Source organism: Nuphar pumila, chromosome 13 (assembly GCF_984573655.1).
Source record: "Nuphar pumila chromosome 13, dmNupPumi1.hap1.1, whole genome shotgun sequence".
Lineage (NCBI taxonomy): Eukaryota > Viridiplantae > Streptophyta > Magnoliopsida > Nymphaeales > Nymphaeaceae > Nuphar > Nuphar pumila.
The window spans coordinates 85,312,156-85,331,235 of record NC_143261.1 but is presented as its reverse complement, the minus strand read 5'-3'; the positions used below and the strand labels follow the sequence as shown (position 1 = coordinate 85,331,235).

Below are 19,080 nucleotides of genomic sequence, written 5' to 3'. Positions count from 1 at the left end.
TGAGTCACCAATTTGACCAACCAATCTTTGAAGACAAGAAAATGGGATTCTTCAGACTTAAGTAAAACAGATAAACGACGAAACTGAGTCAGCTGGCCACCACAGCTTGAGACTAAATATGATAAAATAAGATCCACAATCCAAAGTCAGGTGAGGTCCAACATATCAAAAACAAGCTCAATTTAAGTGACGAAATATATCTCATCTTTGCATAATAACAATTGGCCTCAAGCCTCTAAATAACAATAGCAAAAATCATCCTAGATTGATAAACACAATGCCAAACTCAAGTACAAAATAAGTATCAAGGTCTTAACTTGAAGTTGGTCATCCGCTCACTTCTTCTTCTCACCACCACCAGCAGACCTGTAAAGCAAAAGTCAGAGTAGAAACTGGCAAATCATCTTATCAAATGTGCATTCAAAACAATACAAGCATGCCGATCCAACAACCTAAAAACCCAAAAAGTTACTGCAAATTCAGGTATGAGTTGCATGGTATTCAAGAAGACTCATAAGGATTTACCAAGTCATAAGACTTGTCCTGAAGGCCTAAATAAATCCAGGTTAAGCCAATTTATATATTTATTTTCGTTATTTATTTTGAAACCTTACTTTTACATATACTCATGTTTGAGTTTTTCATATAAAATTGAATTTGAAATACATTGCAGACAAATAAAAAATATTAATGTGCTAAAGTTATCAAAACCTTTCCTTGACTATGACTATAAATGGAGATATTTAAACTTCATGTACAAGTTACCTAATATCATATTAGAAGTAATAATAAGACGCCGTAGCAGATAGATAAACCTTTATTATGTTCAAGATTCTAACTACCTACTCTACCAGAAAGCCCTATGATGTTCCAAGTTTCCAACACCATATGTTACCAACAAACTTATAGAAAGGCCAACTCACTGGCAACACTAACGGAACTTGAAACAAGCTACTGCAACCGTGACCAAGTCACAAGAATACAAGCTTAATCACATAAGAATCCATGTCCGTATGGAACAAAAATAAATAACATATTTCAGAAGTTCCACTATAAAGAAACATAGTTTTCCAATCAGTGCACACATCATGTGGTTTAAATTGAAAACTATTCATCCATGTTTCCCAAGCATAGGAATTATTTAACAAAGTTTTGGTGGAGCACCTTCATGACCTTAACCATATGGGAAAGATAGATGATTTGAAATCATGAAATTTAATATGTAGAATGACCATGGGTAGACTTGAAAACAATCACCTTTTTTTTTCTTGGTCTTCTTTGTTTTCACTTATGTATTAAATTGGTGGTGCAATAAGGCACTTAAAATAAATGACGAAATTTCCAATCCAAAATTTTTCTTATCATGCATTTCCAACTTTTTAGGTCTCCAAAGCTCTGTAATTGCAACTCAATAACTAGGCCAGGCAAGCGTGTGATTTTCAAAACTTATTGAACTACCTGACATCATTCGCACCAACAAGCACTATGAATCAAATAATATTAAGAGCTTCAGAGCTTGAAGGTATTTTTACATGAGTGCTACATATGCAATTTGATAAAAACATAAGCAACTCCTCAAAACCCTCGAAATGGACTGAAAAGATAACAACATAGTGCAGATAGAAGAGATGCATAATATGTTAATCTGAATAAAAGCCTCCACACTGTTAGCCTCCAAGATAAAAAAAACATATATATAACTTGGTAAAATGGCAGTTAGAAGATTATAAGAATTCACTAAAAGACAAAAAGAAAAAAACTGTTTATATTTTACAACATTATTCAGAGGAACATTGTATTGCTGTTCATTTTAAATCAACAAAAATGATAGATACAGACACCTAAATCTTTCATGGCAAATCACCACAGATTCAGATTCTGCAACTCGCTTTCTAACTTCTAAGAAATATATTATCCATGAAAACACAGTGCTTGCCGGTAAGTATGTTCACAGTGTAAGAGTTTTTGTGTTTCAATTTCTATTAAATGCAGTACCTCATCTTACGAAGAACACTGGACATTTCCTCGCGCTTCCTTTTAGCCCTTTTGTGAGTTCCCAGCTTTCTTTTGGCAACTTTTAGTGCTCGCTTGTCCTTCCCAACCTTTAGCAATTCAGTAATCCTCTTCTCATAGGGTGCAAACCCAGCAACCTCTCTGATCAAGTTGCGGACGAAATGTGATCTTTTACTGCTTTTCTGCACAAGAACATAGGTCAAGCTAATTCATAAGCATAAATTCACTCAGAAGACATTATTAGATGAACAATCATGTAAACTTAATGCAGGAAGAAGAAATATAGTGCAAGGTTAGAGAAGATGGGCATGAATAAAAAAACATATCCAGATCCCAAAATTGAAAGCCTAAAGTAAATTTACAAAGAACACTTGAACACACGATGAATGAAAAACTGGAGTTTTGACAAGTGAGAGCTCGGAGAAATGATTTCTACCGTCATCACCAGAAAAATTTCTAGCAAAGCAGATAGTTGGTTGAGGAAGGGAAGAAGAGAAGATAAGGCGAGTGGGAGTGTCCGAAAAAAAGAAATATAAAAGAAAAAAAAAGACCCCCTTTGTTTTTTAAAAAAGGGGTGGTTTTTATTTCTATTTATGAAAACTTGTTTAAAAATAAAAATAGAACTATCAAACATGAAAAATAACTAATTAATATAAAAAAATGAAAAACAGTCATTTATAAATACATCCAAATAGGGAGCAAATTTATACCAACTTTAGGTATGACCTTGTTTTTTTAAACACTTTTACTCTTCTCCCCAGTCCCTTTTCTTCTTCAAGTTCAACTCGTGTGTTGACATGAGGGAGGTGATGATGATCTAGAGAAAACAAGGATGATTTGAGACAAAATTAAGGGAGGGGCATACCAAATTAAAACCGACCTAGTTCATAAGCACCACAAAACCCAGGTTGAAAAGAGGGGCTGATTTGACACGAAGAGTACTTTTCCTCATTTCTAGAGGGCGAAAAAGATAATTTCTTTGTACTAAGTACTAACCTAAGAAGAGTTAGTACAATTTTACAAAAGTTTGTTTTTTACCAACACAATCAAAAGTTTGGTTCCCTTGTCAAAATTTTCCAAAGGTTATGCACACAAATAATTGCAGAGAATTGTAACTTACACCCTTTCTATCTGATGGACGACGAGCTAGTTCACGTTTGGTTACAACATGCCCTTTGTTCAGTCCAACAAAAAGTCCAGTTTTTGGCGGTGTTGGAGCCATCAGATGCTATTCTTCAGTACTACAAAAAACCAAGAAAAAAAGGAAAAACAATAGAATCAGAACAAAACAGCATTCTTAGCTTGAAAGAATATAAAGCTAAAGAGAGTACAATTCCTACCAATGCCTACAACATTACTGTTATAGAGCTTGTCACTGACCCTGGTTATATTATCAACTTGAGACAATTAAAGGACTTCTACAGATATGGCACGCAAGTATACAGGTTCAAAACAGGGATCATCAACCACATTGAAGACCTGGCACATCTAGCTATTTGAACAACTCAAGTTTGAGGTCCAGAGAACCACTGAAAGAACACGCAGGGATAACGCTGCTCTAAGGAGTTCTTGGGGTGCCTCCAGTTGTCTTAGAAATTGGAACAATCCAGTACATTGCGTTGTGATTTAGAATGCAATAACACATCAAGATTCCCAGTGCATTACCCCAACCTATCCCAGTTTACTGCATAAGCAGAGAAATAGAACCTATGTATGCACCTGAGATAAATACTCCCTGAAAGAAAATGACCATATCAGCGGAATTCTCTCTAGCCTTTGTTCAACCGAGAAGTAGGCCAAACACAACCTCAACACCCTTCCTTTTTTTCTTTTTTAAAATAATTCATCTTCTGAGATATCATGAGCACCAGGAAAACAAGTGCAAGTATTGACTAGCTGAACAAATGAAGTAAATTTCCTTTTCATCTTCACCATTGCGTACCCGCTCTTTTTCTTTTGCACAAAACTAAAGCCCCACATGATTGATGACTTAAAAATCCACAAAATCCACTAAGAAAATACTCGCTTTGAACAGTGACAAGCAACTCATACTTAAAGTATCACGTAAAAAATCCGCCAAACAAGAAAAGCAAAGACGATCAACAAAAAAAAAATCCATCATCAAACGGGACACAAGGGCATCAAATATAACTAATAACTAACAGAAACCTACCAAAGCAATTAGCATAAAGGCGCAGCACAAAACCCTAATCGAATTATTCGACAGCACGTACTTCTACAAGTCTAATTCAAATAACACGAAACCAACGCCAAATTGTCGTTGTTTTCAGACTAACGGCACACGAAACAATTCAGAAGCCCTGAAAAAGAAGGGGAAAACTCAGAAACGGACTAGGAACTAGGGTTGTATGAGATCTCTCTCGAAGAACACATACAAAGAAGGGGATGGGAAGCTCTAAGATCTCGCAATAGAGACAATTACCTCGCAGATCCGTTCGACGTTTCCTCCCCTTCCAAAGAGAAGAAAGATAAATTACGGTTTTTGGCGGCCACGCCCTCCTATAAAAACGAGGGAGAAATTAGGGTTTTGCGTGGAGGGCGTTAGTTTTCAAATACCACCAAACATTTAGGCTTAATTGATACGCCCTCAAAAGCTTTTACATTTTTAAAATACGCCTCCCAAAGATTTAAGTTTTAAGCCAGCCATAAATCTTTGTCATGGGGATTTTCTTAGCAAAGGAAAATCTCGCGATAGTTTGAAAATTATGTTTTTCTCAGAAAATACTGTATTTTTTATTTTAAAATAAATAAGAAAGCATATAAAACTTTTAAATATTAAAAATAAAAATAATAAATATTAGTTAATAACGTGATAATTGAAATAAAAAGGCAATATTTTCAAAATAAAGGATATTCTTGAAACATCGTGGTTTTTGGGGATTATATCCATCTTTGAAAAAACTCGCAATGGAATCATGAGACTTGAAAAAAAACACTAATATTTGTGACTATGAGTTAAGCAAATAATCCCCACATGATAACTACCATTAAAATCATAATTCAAAAATACTAATTCATCCTTATAAAGGTTAACTAAATCTCATTTTTAGTTTCAACCTTTTAAAATCAACTTTTTGTTTTTGGGATTACATGGAAAAACTACCTCACTCCCTCGGAAGCTCATTGGTGTAAGAACTCCAAGCTCTGATCCTTTCACACCACGGAGTACGCGCACCCATGAGTTTGAACTGGTGATGTCCCGTAAGCTTAGAGACATTCACAAGCAACTCCTATCAACAAATCAAAAACTTGGCTTTTTCATGCTAATCTCAACAATTGATAACAATAAATATTTCATAAAATAATTATACTGTACCACAAATACCCCTTGTTTCTCCAAATGTTTTAAAAATGTTGAAATTTGTCCGACGTCTAAAATCGTAAATAGGTAACTTTTTAGGACCTTTTTACCTTTCGCATAAGTGAACATGAAGTTCGTGCGATATATCGTTATGCCTGACAGTTAAGGCAAGACCTCACTTAAATGTACATTCGCATATTTTTTTTGTGGTCCTCAAGAAGTGCACAAAAATTATATTATTTATGTGATCTTTTTTGTTAAAATCACAAATCCCTTAGTAAAATCACATATTTTATATCAAAGCCGCAAAAAACTACGTGAATCTCCTTTCTTTTTTATTTAATTATCACTTAAATGTATATTTGCAGTTATTTTTTGTGGTCTTCACGAAGTGCACAAAAATAAGTTTTGTGAACCTCCGTATGATCGTAACTTTGCAAATACTTTTGTAAAATCATATATTTTATACCAAAATTGTTGAAGACCGTGTAGACCTCCTTTGTCTTTTTTGTAACCCTCGTTTCAATATATATTCGCACCTTATTGCAGTCTCACTAAGCTGGCAAATATCACTTATGTGAACCTCCTTTAATCATAATTTTACAAATAACACACTAAAATCATATATTTCATAAGAAGATCACATATCAAATTATGTGAAAAGAAGCAAATATATTTTAGAAGAAGATCACATAAATATATTAATTCATTTTATTCATTCAAAAATAAACCTGTTCATAAATAAATATATATATATATATATATATATATATATATATATTCATAATAGTCATTCAAAAATAGATTTGCTAATACATATATTCATTTCATTCATTCAAAAAATAAACATGCTACAAATATTTACAATACATAGTTCAACATTAGAGGGTTTGATCTTTGGCTTCTTAATGCAATTGAAAGATGTACATCCTAAATTCTGAAGTGCTCTACTTGAGTTTGGCATACTATGTGTAACACTTCAAAATTTTAACTTAAATTTTTAAACTTTTTTTTAATGTGCCATTTAATGTGAGGTTTCATCTAAGGCACTACAATACCCGAATCAAGCTTTAATGAGTTAGTTTGTGCAAGCATTAGTGTTTAATAGCCCCACAAAATAGAATTCAAAACAAGACCATTAAAGACAAATCTGGGTGACATTTTTCGGTTGAACTGAGTTCTAGAGAGTTAGTTTGCGTGCAAGTGCTCCTTCTAGCAAAGAGGAGCCCCGTAGAACCTAATGCACGTAAAGAACTACTTTTGCCAAATAAATTGGCAAAAAATAATGAAAGATCTTTTCTTTTAAAAAAATATATTACAAATCTGGGGCAAGTCACAGGTAATAAAAACATGCATGAGAATAGATCTTTGTTCCTTTAACTTGGATCTACAACCTAACTCAAAATTTGGCTCCAACTTGAGAAACCCGAATGGTAACTATGTTGGAATCATGTCATGTGTCAAATCATTCAACATTTAAGTAAACTAAGTAATTCAACATAAATTTATACGCATCAAATGTTTAATGTTTTTAAAATCTCAAATTTAAAACTAAGACTGATGTGGGCCTTGCTAAGGGCTTAGTTCAATGGCCTCCTGTCCTCGCACCCTGCAACCACAACTACTCATTGTCTGCAAAGTTGTTAAATAGGGGATCAAACTCATCGAGTATAGTAGAAGTGCAATCACCTCACATGTTTGTAAATAATTAAAACATACAACCACACATAATCATATTAAATGAACATGATACATACATTTGCAAACATATATAATTACGTGTTAAATCTCTTAAGGATGCTTTGTAGCATAAAGACTTATCAATATCTATAATCATACTTCATATCACAATATCATGTTTTACACATTAAACTTACATTATAGACATTTTACCATATTGCATACATAAGCAAATGCATGATGCTAATCAAAACTTTCTCGTGTCTATGCTTAGGTATTTGAATAATTAAGACATGTTTTTATCATAATCGTGTCAAGTAAGGTCTTTGTTTCTCTTAGTTACGATATCATCGGGTAATCGTGGTAACTGGCGAAATATAAGAGAACACCTTAGGTGTTTATTATGTAATATATTTTAATTTTTTGAGGGTCTAACTACTTGTAACCCAAAGCGATGGTATGTGACTGGGATAAATCTCTTAATGGCATAACAACAAGTTAGGATGCATCATATATTGATTCGAGTAGTCAAGAGATTTACGACCTAGGACATATTAGTAATCCAAGATCTCTACCTCCCTGAGGATTGAGGATCGGTGAGACACTTTGCTCTCACAAATAGTCAAAGACATATATGATTAAAATCAATATGTATTGTGGTCATTCATGGTTGTATTACCTACTTTCTCCAAGGTAGACCATCCCACATGATGGGTTATTAGGTCTCTTTATTTAAAGGGTATTAAAATGTTTCATAACCCATTCTTAAGTACTCTGATGCCGTTAAACCAATTTAAGCATCTCGCCTTCGCAAATCAACAAGTTACGTGTGCATGTATATATCATATCATGATGCACTCTTCATATCACATAGGTCCATTGACCATCAAATGCTCATTCAAGAGTATATATATATATATATATATATATATATATATATATATATATATATATATATATATATATATATGCATGTCATGCCCGCCTTATAGTACAAATATACACACATGTTTCATAACCATTTAGGAAGCATAGGTTCCTTGAACCATAATTTTTCATTATAAGAATTATTATGTTCATGCATGCCTTATATGCTTTATAGAACAACATAGAACATCATCATATCATGTTCATGCATGCCAAGCATACTTTTCATAATAACATGTAACACCATCATATCATGTTCATGCATGCCTTACAAAACATGCAACATCAACATATCATGTTCATGCATGTTTTACAGAATAACATCATGTCATGTCATAATATCATGCTTATGCATGTCTTGCATGCTTTACAAAACAACATGTAACATCATAATAATATGTTCATGCATGTCATATATGCCTTATAGGACAACACATATAACATGTTTCATTCAAACATAACATGATAGTATATACATCATGTTTGTCATTACAATCATCATGGCCACATTTTACAACATCATCTTGTTCTATTATAACATATTATGATAGCATATAATTCATGCTAAACATTATTCATCATCATGGCCACATATAATGTTATCATGATTAATACATATTTATTATAAGCATGATAACAACTTAGATTCTCATAATCATATACATGATACAAACATGCATTTGAATACATCATCTTGGTGCCCATACATATGCAAAAAAACTAAATTTATCAGAAATAGATTTTGAGTGCCCATAAAGATCTCCTTTTGCTTATGACCATCAACATCATTCATCACCTCTTAACTTTTCCAAATTCTTCTCCACCTCAACCATAACATTATCTTCTTGTTTCAAAATTTTCTCGATTGCCGCTTTTTAAAGGCGAAAACAAACCCTAAAATACGAACCATCACCTTTTAATATCGAAGCATCATTTTAAATATCAAAGCATCACAATTAATGTGGTTCGATAACATTTACATGAAAAAAGTACACGCAAATCACTATGTATTTGCAAATCTTCTTTGAGGATATTTGTATATTTGGGAGGACTTAACATATATAGGAGAAAATTCACATGTTTGTGAGGAACTTCACATATTTAGGAAGAACTATATGCAAACTTACTAGGAGTATTTATGAAGGTTTGAGGTTTGAGTTTAACAACATGTTTATAAATATGATTTTGCATGATGTTCGCAAAAAAAAAAAATTAGACCTATTTTGTAATACCCAATGAGCGGAGGAATATATCGCGTGAACTTCATGCAAATGTTAAAAGTATCTTTTTACAATTGGCTATTTGCAATTTTATACATCGATGGATTTTGGAAAATTGTAGGTTTTTTTAGGGAGACACATGTTTTTTGTTGTACAATATTGTTATTTTTTTGCAAATAGTTTGTATGTTTTAATGATAAACAATTAAACACATCCACAAGCATTACTGTGGGAGAAACACATTAATTTTAAGTCCAAATTAACCTTAATCCTTAATCACAAATGATAGGTGGTATATACTTAAAAGTGGCAAAAGGTTGGGGGTTCATTTGGAAAGTGTGAAACTGTTGGCAGAAAATTCATTTTGATGAAAAATTTGGTGTTTATTTGAAAATGACCCTATGCAATATCATTAGGTTAGTGATATAAGCGGTTCGGATTTGGATAGGATTGGCCAATACCATATTCAGCTAATCAGATGTTGGCTACACGGATTCGGACTTGTATGGTGAAAAGCTCACACCAGATTCACTTTTTTACATGTATTTGGGTTCAAATATCCATTAAATCCAGATATTTATCGAATTCAATAGCAAAAAATCAAAACCATATATACATCTGATTATAATTGGATATGGTTTTGGCTTAAAAAATGCAATTAAAAAGAGTTGAAGTCTGATTCAGTGACATCCCTAATTAAGGTAATAGTTGAATGCAGTAAGAGGCATTTTGGTAATTTACTGCACAAAAATGTCTAAAGTGAATCGTTCTGAATCTGACAAAAAATAATTAAAAACTATTACGTGTCAATCAGAACTTGACATATGCTAAAGCTATTAAAATAATATTAAAATTTTAATTTGAAGCTATTTTTATATTTATTAAAAAATAGTCAATTCAGGATAGTACCGATACGTATCGACCCATTCATGCCGATACGCACCGATACTGACAACACTGGATGGGGCTTTCAACGGATCGGGTTTGAATCAGTTCCCACAAACAAACTGCATTAGTGCTTGCCAATTGTCACTTTCGGGTTCATGGATTGTGATCGGGGGTGCAAAGATCAAACTGGTGGGATACAGGCCGGATTATGATAGATCCGACTTCAAATTCAAAATTTTTAAACAGAACCTATGGAGTACAAAATTTTAGGGATGTCAACGGATCTGGTTTGGGATGCAGTCTATCCAAATTTTAATATGTTTAATTAGGTTCAGTAAACAATGTAGCATCCAATTAATAATTGGATTCAGATTCAGATTCAGTATGAATGTTTTCATTCGAATCAGAATCCAAGACTGAGACGAAGCCCAAGTTGATGGATAATCCGACTTTGATTACATATTGGATGCAGATTTGGTGTTAGACTTCAAACCTGAATCTGATAGAAAAAATGTGCAATTAGGTTGGATTCAGTAATGCCTATATCCCAATTAACCCCAACATGTTTGCATCCCTAATTGCACATGGATGGATATGGATCCATTTTGATATAGTGGTACCATTAATCAGGTAATAAGAAACGGTTTGGAGTAAAGTTTTGCATGGAAAAAATGTATACGGACAGGATTAGACATTGACAGGTCTCTAGTCATTAGCCCCAAAGGGGTTTGGGGTAGTGGGATGGGACTTAGGCCAATAAGCAGGTGGTCAAGGTTCAAATCCTATGGTCAAGGTTCAAATCCACGGTACCTATAGGGTTAGTAAGTTTTATTGTTAACAAAAACAACAAGTTCCGGAGGGATTGATTTATTAATCGCAAAGCATCATTTTCATTAATTGTTGACTCAGGGATTGCACCTTCATCAGCTTGCTAGGTTTGATAAGTAAACTTCAGAGGAATTGATTTATTAATTCTGAATCCCGGATTTTGGTGTGTTTGGGTGAGACACCAAAACCTGGTTTCAAGACAGGTTTTGTTAAAACCTAGCTATCCGCCCCTCCCAGCCCCCCCAAGAGAAAAAAACACACCCACAACTCACTCTCCCTCCCACCACTGCCCCACCTTCAGCCATTTTCCGGTCACCCATTAGCCGAAAATAGCCAGCCACTTTTTTTTTTTAGTTTTTTTTAAAAATATTTTAGCCATTTTCCAGCCACCCACCGGCTGGAAAATGGACGGGATGTTGCTGCTTAGTGTTGCATGAGCAAGGCAGCATCCTCCCGGCCATTTTTTGGCCGGTGGGTGGTTGGAAAATGGCAGGCCTCATTTTTTTTCCTTTTCTTTATTTTTGGGTTTGTCACCCAAATACTTTGTAACCCAGGTTTTTGGCTAACCAAGATTGCCAAAAACATGGTTCTGACTCAAAAACCAAACCTGGTTTGCTCCCTGTCATCCAAAAGGGAGTAATGACTTCTTGATCAATCTAATTTTCATGTATTATAAAAGTTAAAATGACTAAAATCAGTGCTGAGTTCTTCAAAATATTTTTAGAATGTTTATTTGTCCCCAATTTTTATCAAGCAAAAAATGTAATAATTTCAGAATTATATTAAACACAAATTAAAAATAAAAAAATGGTAAAATTTTTAGTCAAATATGACAACAATTGGTTTCGAACCATTGAAAAAAAGGAATGCTTCGCTTTGAACTCTAAATAAGAGAGAGAGAGAGAGAGAGAGAGAGAGAGAGAGAGAGAGAGAGAGAGAGAGAGAGAGAGAGATGGAATATTGTTTGATGACGATTGATAAATCCATCAACTCTTGCAAATTTGCACTGCCTTTTTTCCCAACATTTTCATGATGAAATGTAAATAATGATATAAAGCTGCAATATATTTTATTAAATGAAACACCACAAATGTTCTCGAAATATCATAATACTTTAAATGTCTAAAACCTATGGTGAAAGGTTTAAATGGCAATTATTTAGGCATGACTTTCTCAGCATATTTCTAAAATTCATTTTTTCTTGGTTTTTAAGGGAAATCTCTGAAATAATTAAATAATAAAAAACAAAAAATTATAAAAAATACATTGTTAAAATTAGGTAATACATACTACAACATGGTGGAATTGTTTGATTATTCTTCAGTCTAGAAAAGAACAATATCACAATATGTTAAATATGTAAAATCAGCTTGATAAAATACCACATTAACAGTTTGTTTTTTTCAAAAAATGTAATATTTGTCACTATGGCAGCCATTATCCTATCCATTCCAGACTGAATGAAAATTGAGTCCGGATTTGAGCCCTTAGAAGTGGATTGTGAACCCAAATTATGTAAACCTGAATCCAGACTCAAATTCCAACTAAATTGGTTAGGTTAGGGTCAATCATCGAACCCAAATCCGATGGATTGGCAATCCTAGGTAGGTAAGCAGGTAGGTGGGTGCCAAAATCGAATTTTACCAACTAGACCAACCTGAGGTTGTTATACATCTATACAGGTAGACCAGCCTAGGTTTGATTGGCGTTTACTAGGATATAACCAGATCTAAACCAAATCCGACCTGCCTCCAACTTTACCAAAACTTACTTCCAACTAGTCAATCCTAGGTCATTGATAGGGCTGTCATCGGTTGGGCACCCGACCCGTTAGGGTATATCTGAACCTGCCCAAATAACAAATAGCCGGGGTCGAGTTTTGTCGGGGCACGAAAATGGAATCTCATACCCAGAACTGCATAATTTCAGAAACTTTTTTTTTTTTATGAAAAATACATTAAAATACTCGGTTCGGGTTGGGTACCCAGCAAAAAAGCTGAGTCAGGCCGGGCACCCGGTAAAAATCATGACCCAAGCCAGGCCCACATATTGCTCAGATAGGGTTCAGGTCAACCTGAATATTATTCAGATTGACATTTTTCATGACCATACCCGAGAATTCGGGTTTGTATCAAGTCAGTTACCCGATACAAACCTGTTCTGTTGACAGCCCTAGTCATTGATGTTAATGGATCAGTTATAAGATGCCCCCCCTGCCTTAGGAGTGAGCCTTCTAAGTTGATCTAGATTCGATAAAGATTGATTATTAAGGATTTATTAAGAACTAAACCAAATCAAACCTGTTTCTAACTTTACAAACCCCTAGTGCCAACCAGTAAATCCTAGTCAATGGATTCTTAGCTTCCCTATACCTACATCTTGATTTTTGTTTCAACTTTTTGGCTTGGCCAATGGAAAAACTCTCCTCCCATCAATGACTATACATTGGTAGGCCTTTAGTGGATAAACTATTTAAGATTAGGGGTGGGCAATGGGCCAAGCTGACCTGACCCATCATGGGCTGGGTTTGGGTCAAGGTTTTAGGTTTTGACCCGCTAACTATTGGGTCGAAACTCAGCCCGTTATACACATGGGCTAGACTCGAGTCGGTCCACGGGCTATCGAACCAACATGATGGGTCTCAACTACCTAATTAATTTTCAAAAAATGATTGTACTGTGTGATGAAAATGATGTGTTTCCTAAAATGTCCTATAAATTTTGAAATCCACCCATAAACTCATAAATTTTTAGCCTTTTTACCCTTCCCACAAGCAAATTTTCTCTGTATATGTACATGTGAACTTCTTCTCAAATATCCAAATATATGAATTTTTTCTTAAATATGCAAATTTTCTCTCAAATATATATATATATATATTTTAAATATAAGAATATGTGAATTTTCACATAAAAACTTTAGTGGCACTTTTAAAATGCACTAAAGATTTTTTTACCTTTAACAACACTTTTGTAAATACTAAGCACGAGGCCTTTTGTCTAACATGTCGGACATTCATAAATATAGTATGACATTCATAACCATGAGTTTCAAATTACTAAAAATATGCAAACTATTGGAGGAACATGGAAACTGATTTCTATCTTGAAATAAGTTCTTAATTTTTACGGGTTCAACTTCACAATAAGTTGGTGAGGGGGGTTGTAGGGGGCAGCACCCCTTTGCCCGTAAGGTGGGGGTTCGGAGGCATGAGCCCCGAAGTGAGATTTTTGAAGGATATTTATTTAAAAGAAGGTGCACACATTTTGGAGACCTCAACTCTTGGTTGTGAATGTTTTCAAAATATGCGAGTCTCCTTTTAATAAAATCACGTAATGGTCATAGGCATAAGGACATTCACAAATGTGTAAGAGGAGATTCATATATTTAAGAAAAATTCACATATTTGTATATTTGAAAGAAATTCGTTTGTGCGAAAGGTAAGAATGTCTTTTTATAACAAAAAATTTGTGAATTTGAACATCAAACAAATTTCAAAAATTGTAGAGCATTTCAAAAAATGCATCATTTTTGTTGTACAATACAACTATTTTTTGATTAATTTTTTAGTTGCTGATTGCATAGTAACTTGATAACTATTACTATTTACCCAATTAGTTGTATTGATTACATGAGAAATAAAAAGATAATTAGATGGGTGTATTAATCTCTCATTTAATTCATTGCTTTTGATATTAAAGGAATTAATTTATGAACTTCATTAAAAAATAACCTATAGATGAGTATGGGTTGGGTTGGATCGATCCACTAAACATTGGGCCATTGGCCAATGAGCCGGGTCATGGCTAATCTTCAAACCCTGACTCCTTAAGAACTGGGCTAAAACCCACCTGACCCATTAATAAATGGGTTGAGCCATCTCCGGGCCGGCCACATTTAAAACCCGATAAGCCAAACTCTAAACGAGCCTGGACCAGGCCGATGCCCACCCGTAGTTGAGATCCTCTCTGCTCAGTGGGGGAGTACACTTAGCTTAAATCTTGCTAAAAGAAATGCCTCGATCATGGTCATTCTACCATGGTCACACCTAGACAGGAAGGCTGGATCATTATAGGCTACGTCTTGAACATATTAGTGATGATTTACTGTGAAGAAAAATAAGAGGAACAAGAAATGAATAAGAAGAAAAAAAAATAGGTATGAAAAAAACGTGTTAGTCTTTCTCATTTCCATATAAATACATATCAAGCCCCTATTTGAAAAGTAACATCTGGCATGAGAATTTATGCATTTGGGAGAGGAAGTGAGCCTATCATCCCCCTTTATATGTGCACTAAAGACTGGATTTGATATCTACTAATCCTGAATTTTTGGCAGCCTCTACTTTTTCAAATGCATAAACTCCCTTGGACTACCAATTTTCAAAAGTGGGGTTATTAACTGACGGCACAAAAAGATGCAAAATTACAAAAACACCCAGAATATATTTCCTATGACTTCCATCATGGATGTTAATGGACCCTTTGTAATCCAAACCTGCCTTAGGTAATAGTGTTAGGCTTCAAGTTGCCTATATATAAGAACTAATGTGTGAACTGTGATTTTCATAATTTTTTTTGTTATTTCCTCTTGAATCTAACCACATGGATGTGATTTGCAAGTTTAGTTTTATAAGAACTGGCTCTTTAATCATCCAAAAACATGATTTTTTAAGGCATTAAAATCAATGGCTCATACTCTTCATAAATATTTACGCATTCAAAAATCATATTTTTTATCAAAAATACACGATCCAATGGTTGATTCCTAGCAAATTCACCATGCCAAGCACATCCACATAGTTGGATTTGCAAAAAAAGTGTTGAAAATGCCTATATTTTTAGTTCTCATATTTCAATTCTCATATTCTAGTGACTCTCTCTCTCTCTCTCTCTATATATATATATATAAATATATAATGTGGGTAACTGAAATATGTTTACTGGTATGAAGTAAGATTTTCATAGATTTAAAAAAAAAAAAAAAAATTTCACCTTACGGATGTGATCTAGATGTTTGGTTTTATAAAAACAGACTCTTAGATTATCCAATTATGATGTATATAACAAGGATATTTTAAGGGTTGAAAATCAATGACTTACAATATTCATAAATATTCAAGCATAAAAAATCACATTTCTTGATCCGTTTACGATAATACAAGAGTTGATACTTAGCAAATGGACCATGCCGAATGCATATGCAGGATTAGATTTGCAAAAAAACATATGAAAATCTTGATTCATACTAGCAAATATATTTGGTTGGTAATTTCAGTTATATATATATATAGACACACACACACACGAGTAACCGGCAGTGGCGGAGCCAGGGGTGGGCAGTCGCCCACCCCAGAATTTGAAACCGAAAAAAAAAATACTGTGCCTCCAGCGATATTTCGTAAAGAAACAAAGAATCTGATTTTAACTCTTGTATGCTAATGCCTACCGCTATGTGTGTTTTAATTTGTCTGGTGTGTGACAAACATAAAATAAGTGTATGTTTACTTTTAATCCAGCAATCTGTTCGAGGATCAATAACGCATGCTTGGAATTGAAAAATTGTTAGTGTTGGACCTGACCTGTTTTGGATATTATCGTCCGTGGTGTGTTGTCATTTAGATGCAGTTTGTTTTAGGTGGCGATCCCTTGCCCAGGACAGCGATCAGCAAGTGGTGCTGACATGTTTATGTCTTCCCGTGGCAGCGGTATCACATACACCCTAAGCTTCCACCTAATCTGGACCAGCGTCTGTCACTCCCCGAGTTCGAATCTGCATTCAACCGGGTTCTGGATTGTCCGTTTTAAGCTTTAGAAACTGCTTTTGGAAAGCAGCGTAATGTTCTGGTTCCTTGCTGTTTATTTGAGCTGAATGTATGCAAGACTGATCTCAAATGTTTTGAGTATATTGTGATAAATATTGCTGATTTTTTTTACATTGATAACCAATCAATTTCGATATAATTCAAAGGCTTATTTAAGTTTTTATCTCTTCACGAACGACTGTGCCTCCAACGAAAATTTTTTGGCTCCGCCATTGATCCGAATAAATGGATCGTCCTTCAAGACCATATCATTGTCCCCGAGACCCGAAGTCTGCCCACCCAACGAAAAACTCCTGGCTCCGCCACTGGTAACCGGTAACAGTGAATGAACATTTCGTTGCCTGCTGCTAATCGCGTGCAATCAACGGCGGACGGGCACACATTAACCACACAGATGTGATTTGCATGCTTAGTTTTATAAGAACTCTCTTGAATCATCCAATTTTGATGCATGAACATGATTTTTTAAGGCTTTAAAATCAATGGCTCATAATTTTCGTAAATATTTACACATTAAAAAATCACAATTTTTTATCAAAAATACACGATCCAACTGTTGATTTCTAGCAAATTCACCATGTCAAGCACATCCACATGGTTGGATTTGCAAAAAAAGTGTTGGAAATGCCGATATTTTAAGTTTTCATATTTCAATTTTCATATTCTAGTGACTCTCTCTCTCTCTCTCTCTCTCTATATATATATATATATATATATATATATATGGGTAATTGAAATATGTTTACCAACAAAATATGTTTACAAGTATGAATTAAGATTTTCATAGATTTTTTTTTTCAAAAATTTCCATACAGATGATTTTATAAAAACAAACTTCTAGATCATCCAATTATGATGTATAACAAGGATATTTTAAGGGTTAAAAATCAATGACTTAAAATTTTCATAAATATTCAAGCATAAAAATCACATTTCTTGATGAGTTTACGATGATACAACAGTTGATTCCTAGCAAATATATCATGCCGAATGCATCTAAAGGGTTAGATTTGCAAAAAAACATGAAAATCTTGATTGGTACCGGCAAACATATTTGGTTGGTAATTTCAGTTTTCTCTCTCTCTCTCTCTCTCTCTCTCTATATATATATATATATATATATATATATATATATATATATATATATATATATGGGTAATTGAAATATGTTTACCAACAAAATATGTTTACAGGTATGAATTAAGATTTTCATAGATTTTTTTTTTCAAAAATTTCCATACGGATGTGATCTAGACGTTTGATTTTATAAAAACAAACTTCTAGATCATCCAATTATGATGTATAACAAGGATATTTTAAGGGTTAAAAATCAATGACTTAAAATTTTCATAAATATTCAAGCAGAAAAATCACATTTCTTGATGAGTTTACGATGATACAACAGTTGATTCCTTGCAAATATATCATGCCGAATGCATCTATAGGGTTAGATTTGCAAAAAACATATGAAAATCTTGATTGGTACTGGAAAACATATTTGGTTGGTAATTTCAGTTTTCTCTCTCTCTCTCTCTCTCTCTATATATATATATATATATATATATATATATGAAAAACCTGTATCTTTGGATGGATTTTCCTGCAAACTCATTAGGATGCACGGTGTAACACTGCAATACTTTTTTTTTCCAAAAAAAAAAAAGATTTAGATTTGACTTTTGAACCACCGCTAAATGTGTATTTTTCTGCCCACAGTTTTAGCAAGGGTCAAGACCGCCGCTAAAAGTCTGAAGCTTGAAAAAAATAGATGACACCATCGCCGTTTGATCGTGAGCGATCAACGGCGATGCTTCATCCAAACAATCTTCAAATACTTTACGTGTTTGAAGATACATGTTACTATATATATATATATATATATATATATATATATATATATATATATATATATATATATATATATATATATATATAAAGCTTGATTGTTGAGGATTTATTAGGATCTAAACCAAATCAAACCTGTTTCAAACTTTGGTACTCTAGCACCAAGTTATCAACCCTAGGTCAATGGCTGTTAATGGATCGGGTTTTATCTGGCGTTTCCCAAGACTGCTGGCCATTAAAATATGCCAGATTTGTGTGTCACTTTTGGAGCTAGATGAACTAAAAATCAGACTGACCCTGCTAGAGATCTGGATTTGGATTCTTATATTTAGATAATGCTTAATAATCTTGGACCCACATTATATTGCTTTTACAATTCAAAGTCTTAAAGATCATGTTTGGACGGACAGGTCCCAGTAACAGAGACTGACCTACATTAGGACTACCCCCCTCCCCCACCAAGAATTTAAAACTCCCATTGGTGCCCTTACCTGGCTGCTCCCAACATATGTAAAAATTTTCTAAAAGTTTCT

At 33.9% G+C, this 19,080-nt stretch overlaps 1 protein-coding gene across 1 annotated transcript; it reads right to left on the bottom strand.

Annotated features, from left to right (window-relative positions):
• Positions 1-75: 75 nt before the first annotated feature.
• LOC149818964 (large ribosomal subunit protein eL36y-like) lies at positions 76-4,535 on the bottom strand. Its single transcript, XM_089984880.1, has 4 exons — positions 4,457-4,535; positions 3,134-3,254; positions 1,996-2,195; positions 76-366 (listed from the first exon to the last, which is right to left on the bottom strand). The coding sequence occupies exons 2-4, from the start codon at positions 3,233-3,235 to the stop codon at positions 336-338; spliced, it is 333 nt and encodes a 110-aa protein (XP_089841006.1). The 5' UTR covers positions 3,236-3,254; positions 4,457-4,535; the 3' UTR covers positions 76-335.
• Positions 4,536-19,080: the final 14,545 nt, after the last annotated feature.

What these genes read in the sequence shown, in the direction of transcription:
- LOC149818964 (XM_089984880.1), bottom strand. Translation starts at nt 3,235, where the DNA reads ATGGCTCCAACACCGCCAAAAACTGGACTTTTTGTTGGACTGAACAAA. An exon ending in GTCCATCAGATAGAAAGGGT is followed by an intron (nt 2,196 to 3,133) that starts GTAAGTTACAAT and finishes GTTCTTGTGCAG; the next exon opens with AAAAGCAGTAAAAGATCACA. An exon ending in AGTGTTCTTCGTAAGATGAG is followed by an intron (nt 367 to 1,995) that starts GTACTGCATTTA and finishes TTTGCTTTACAG; the next exon opens with GTCTGCTGGTGGTGGTGAGA.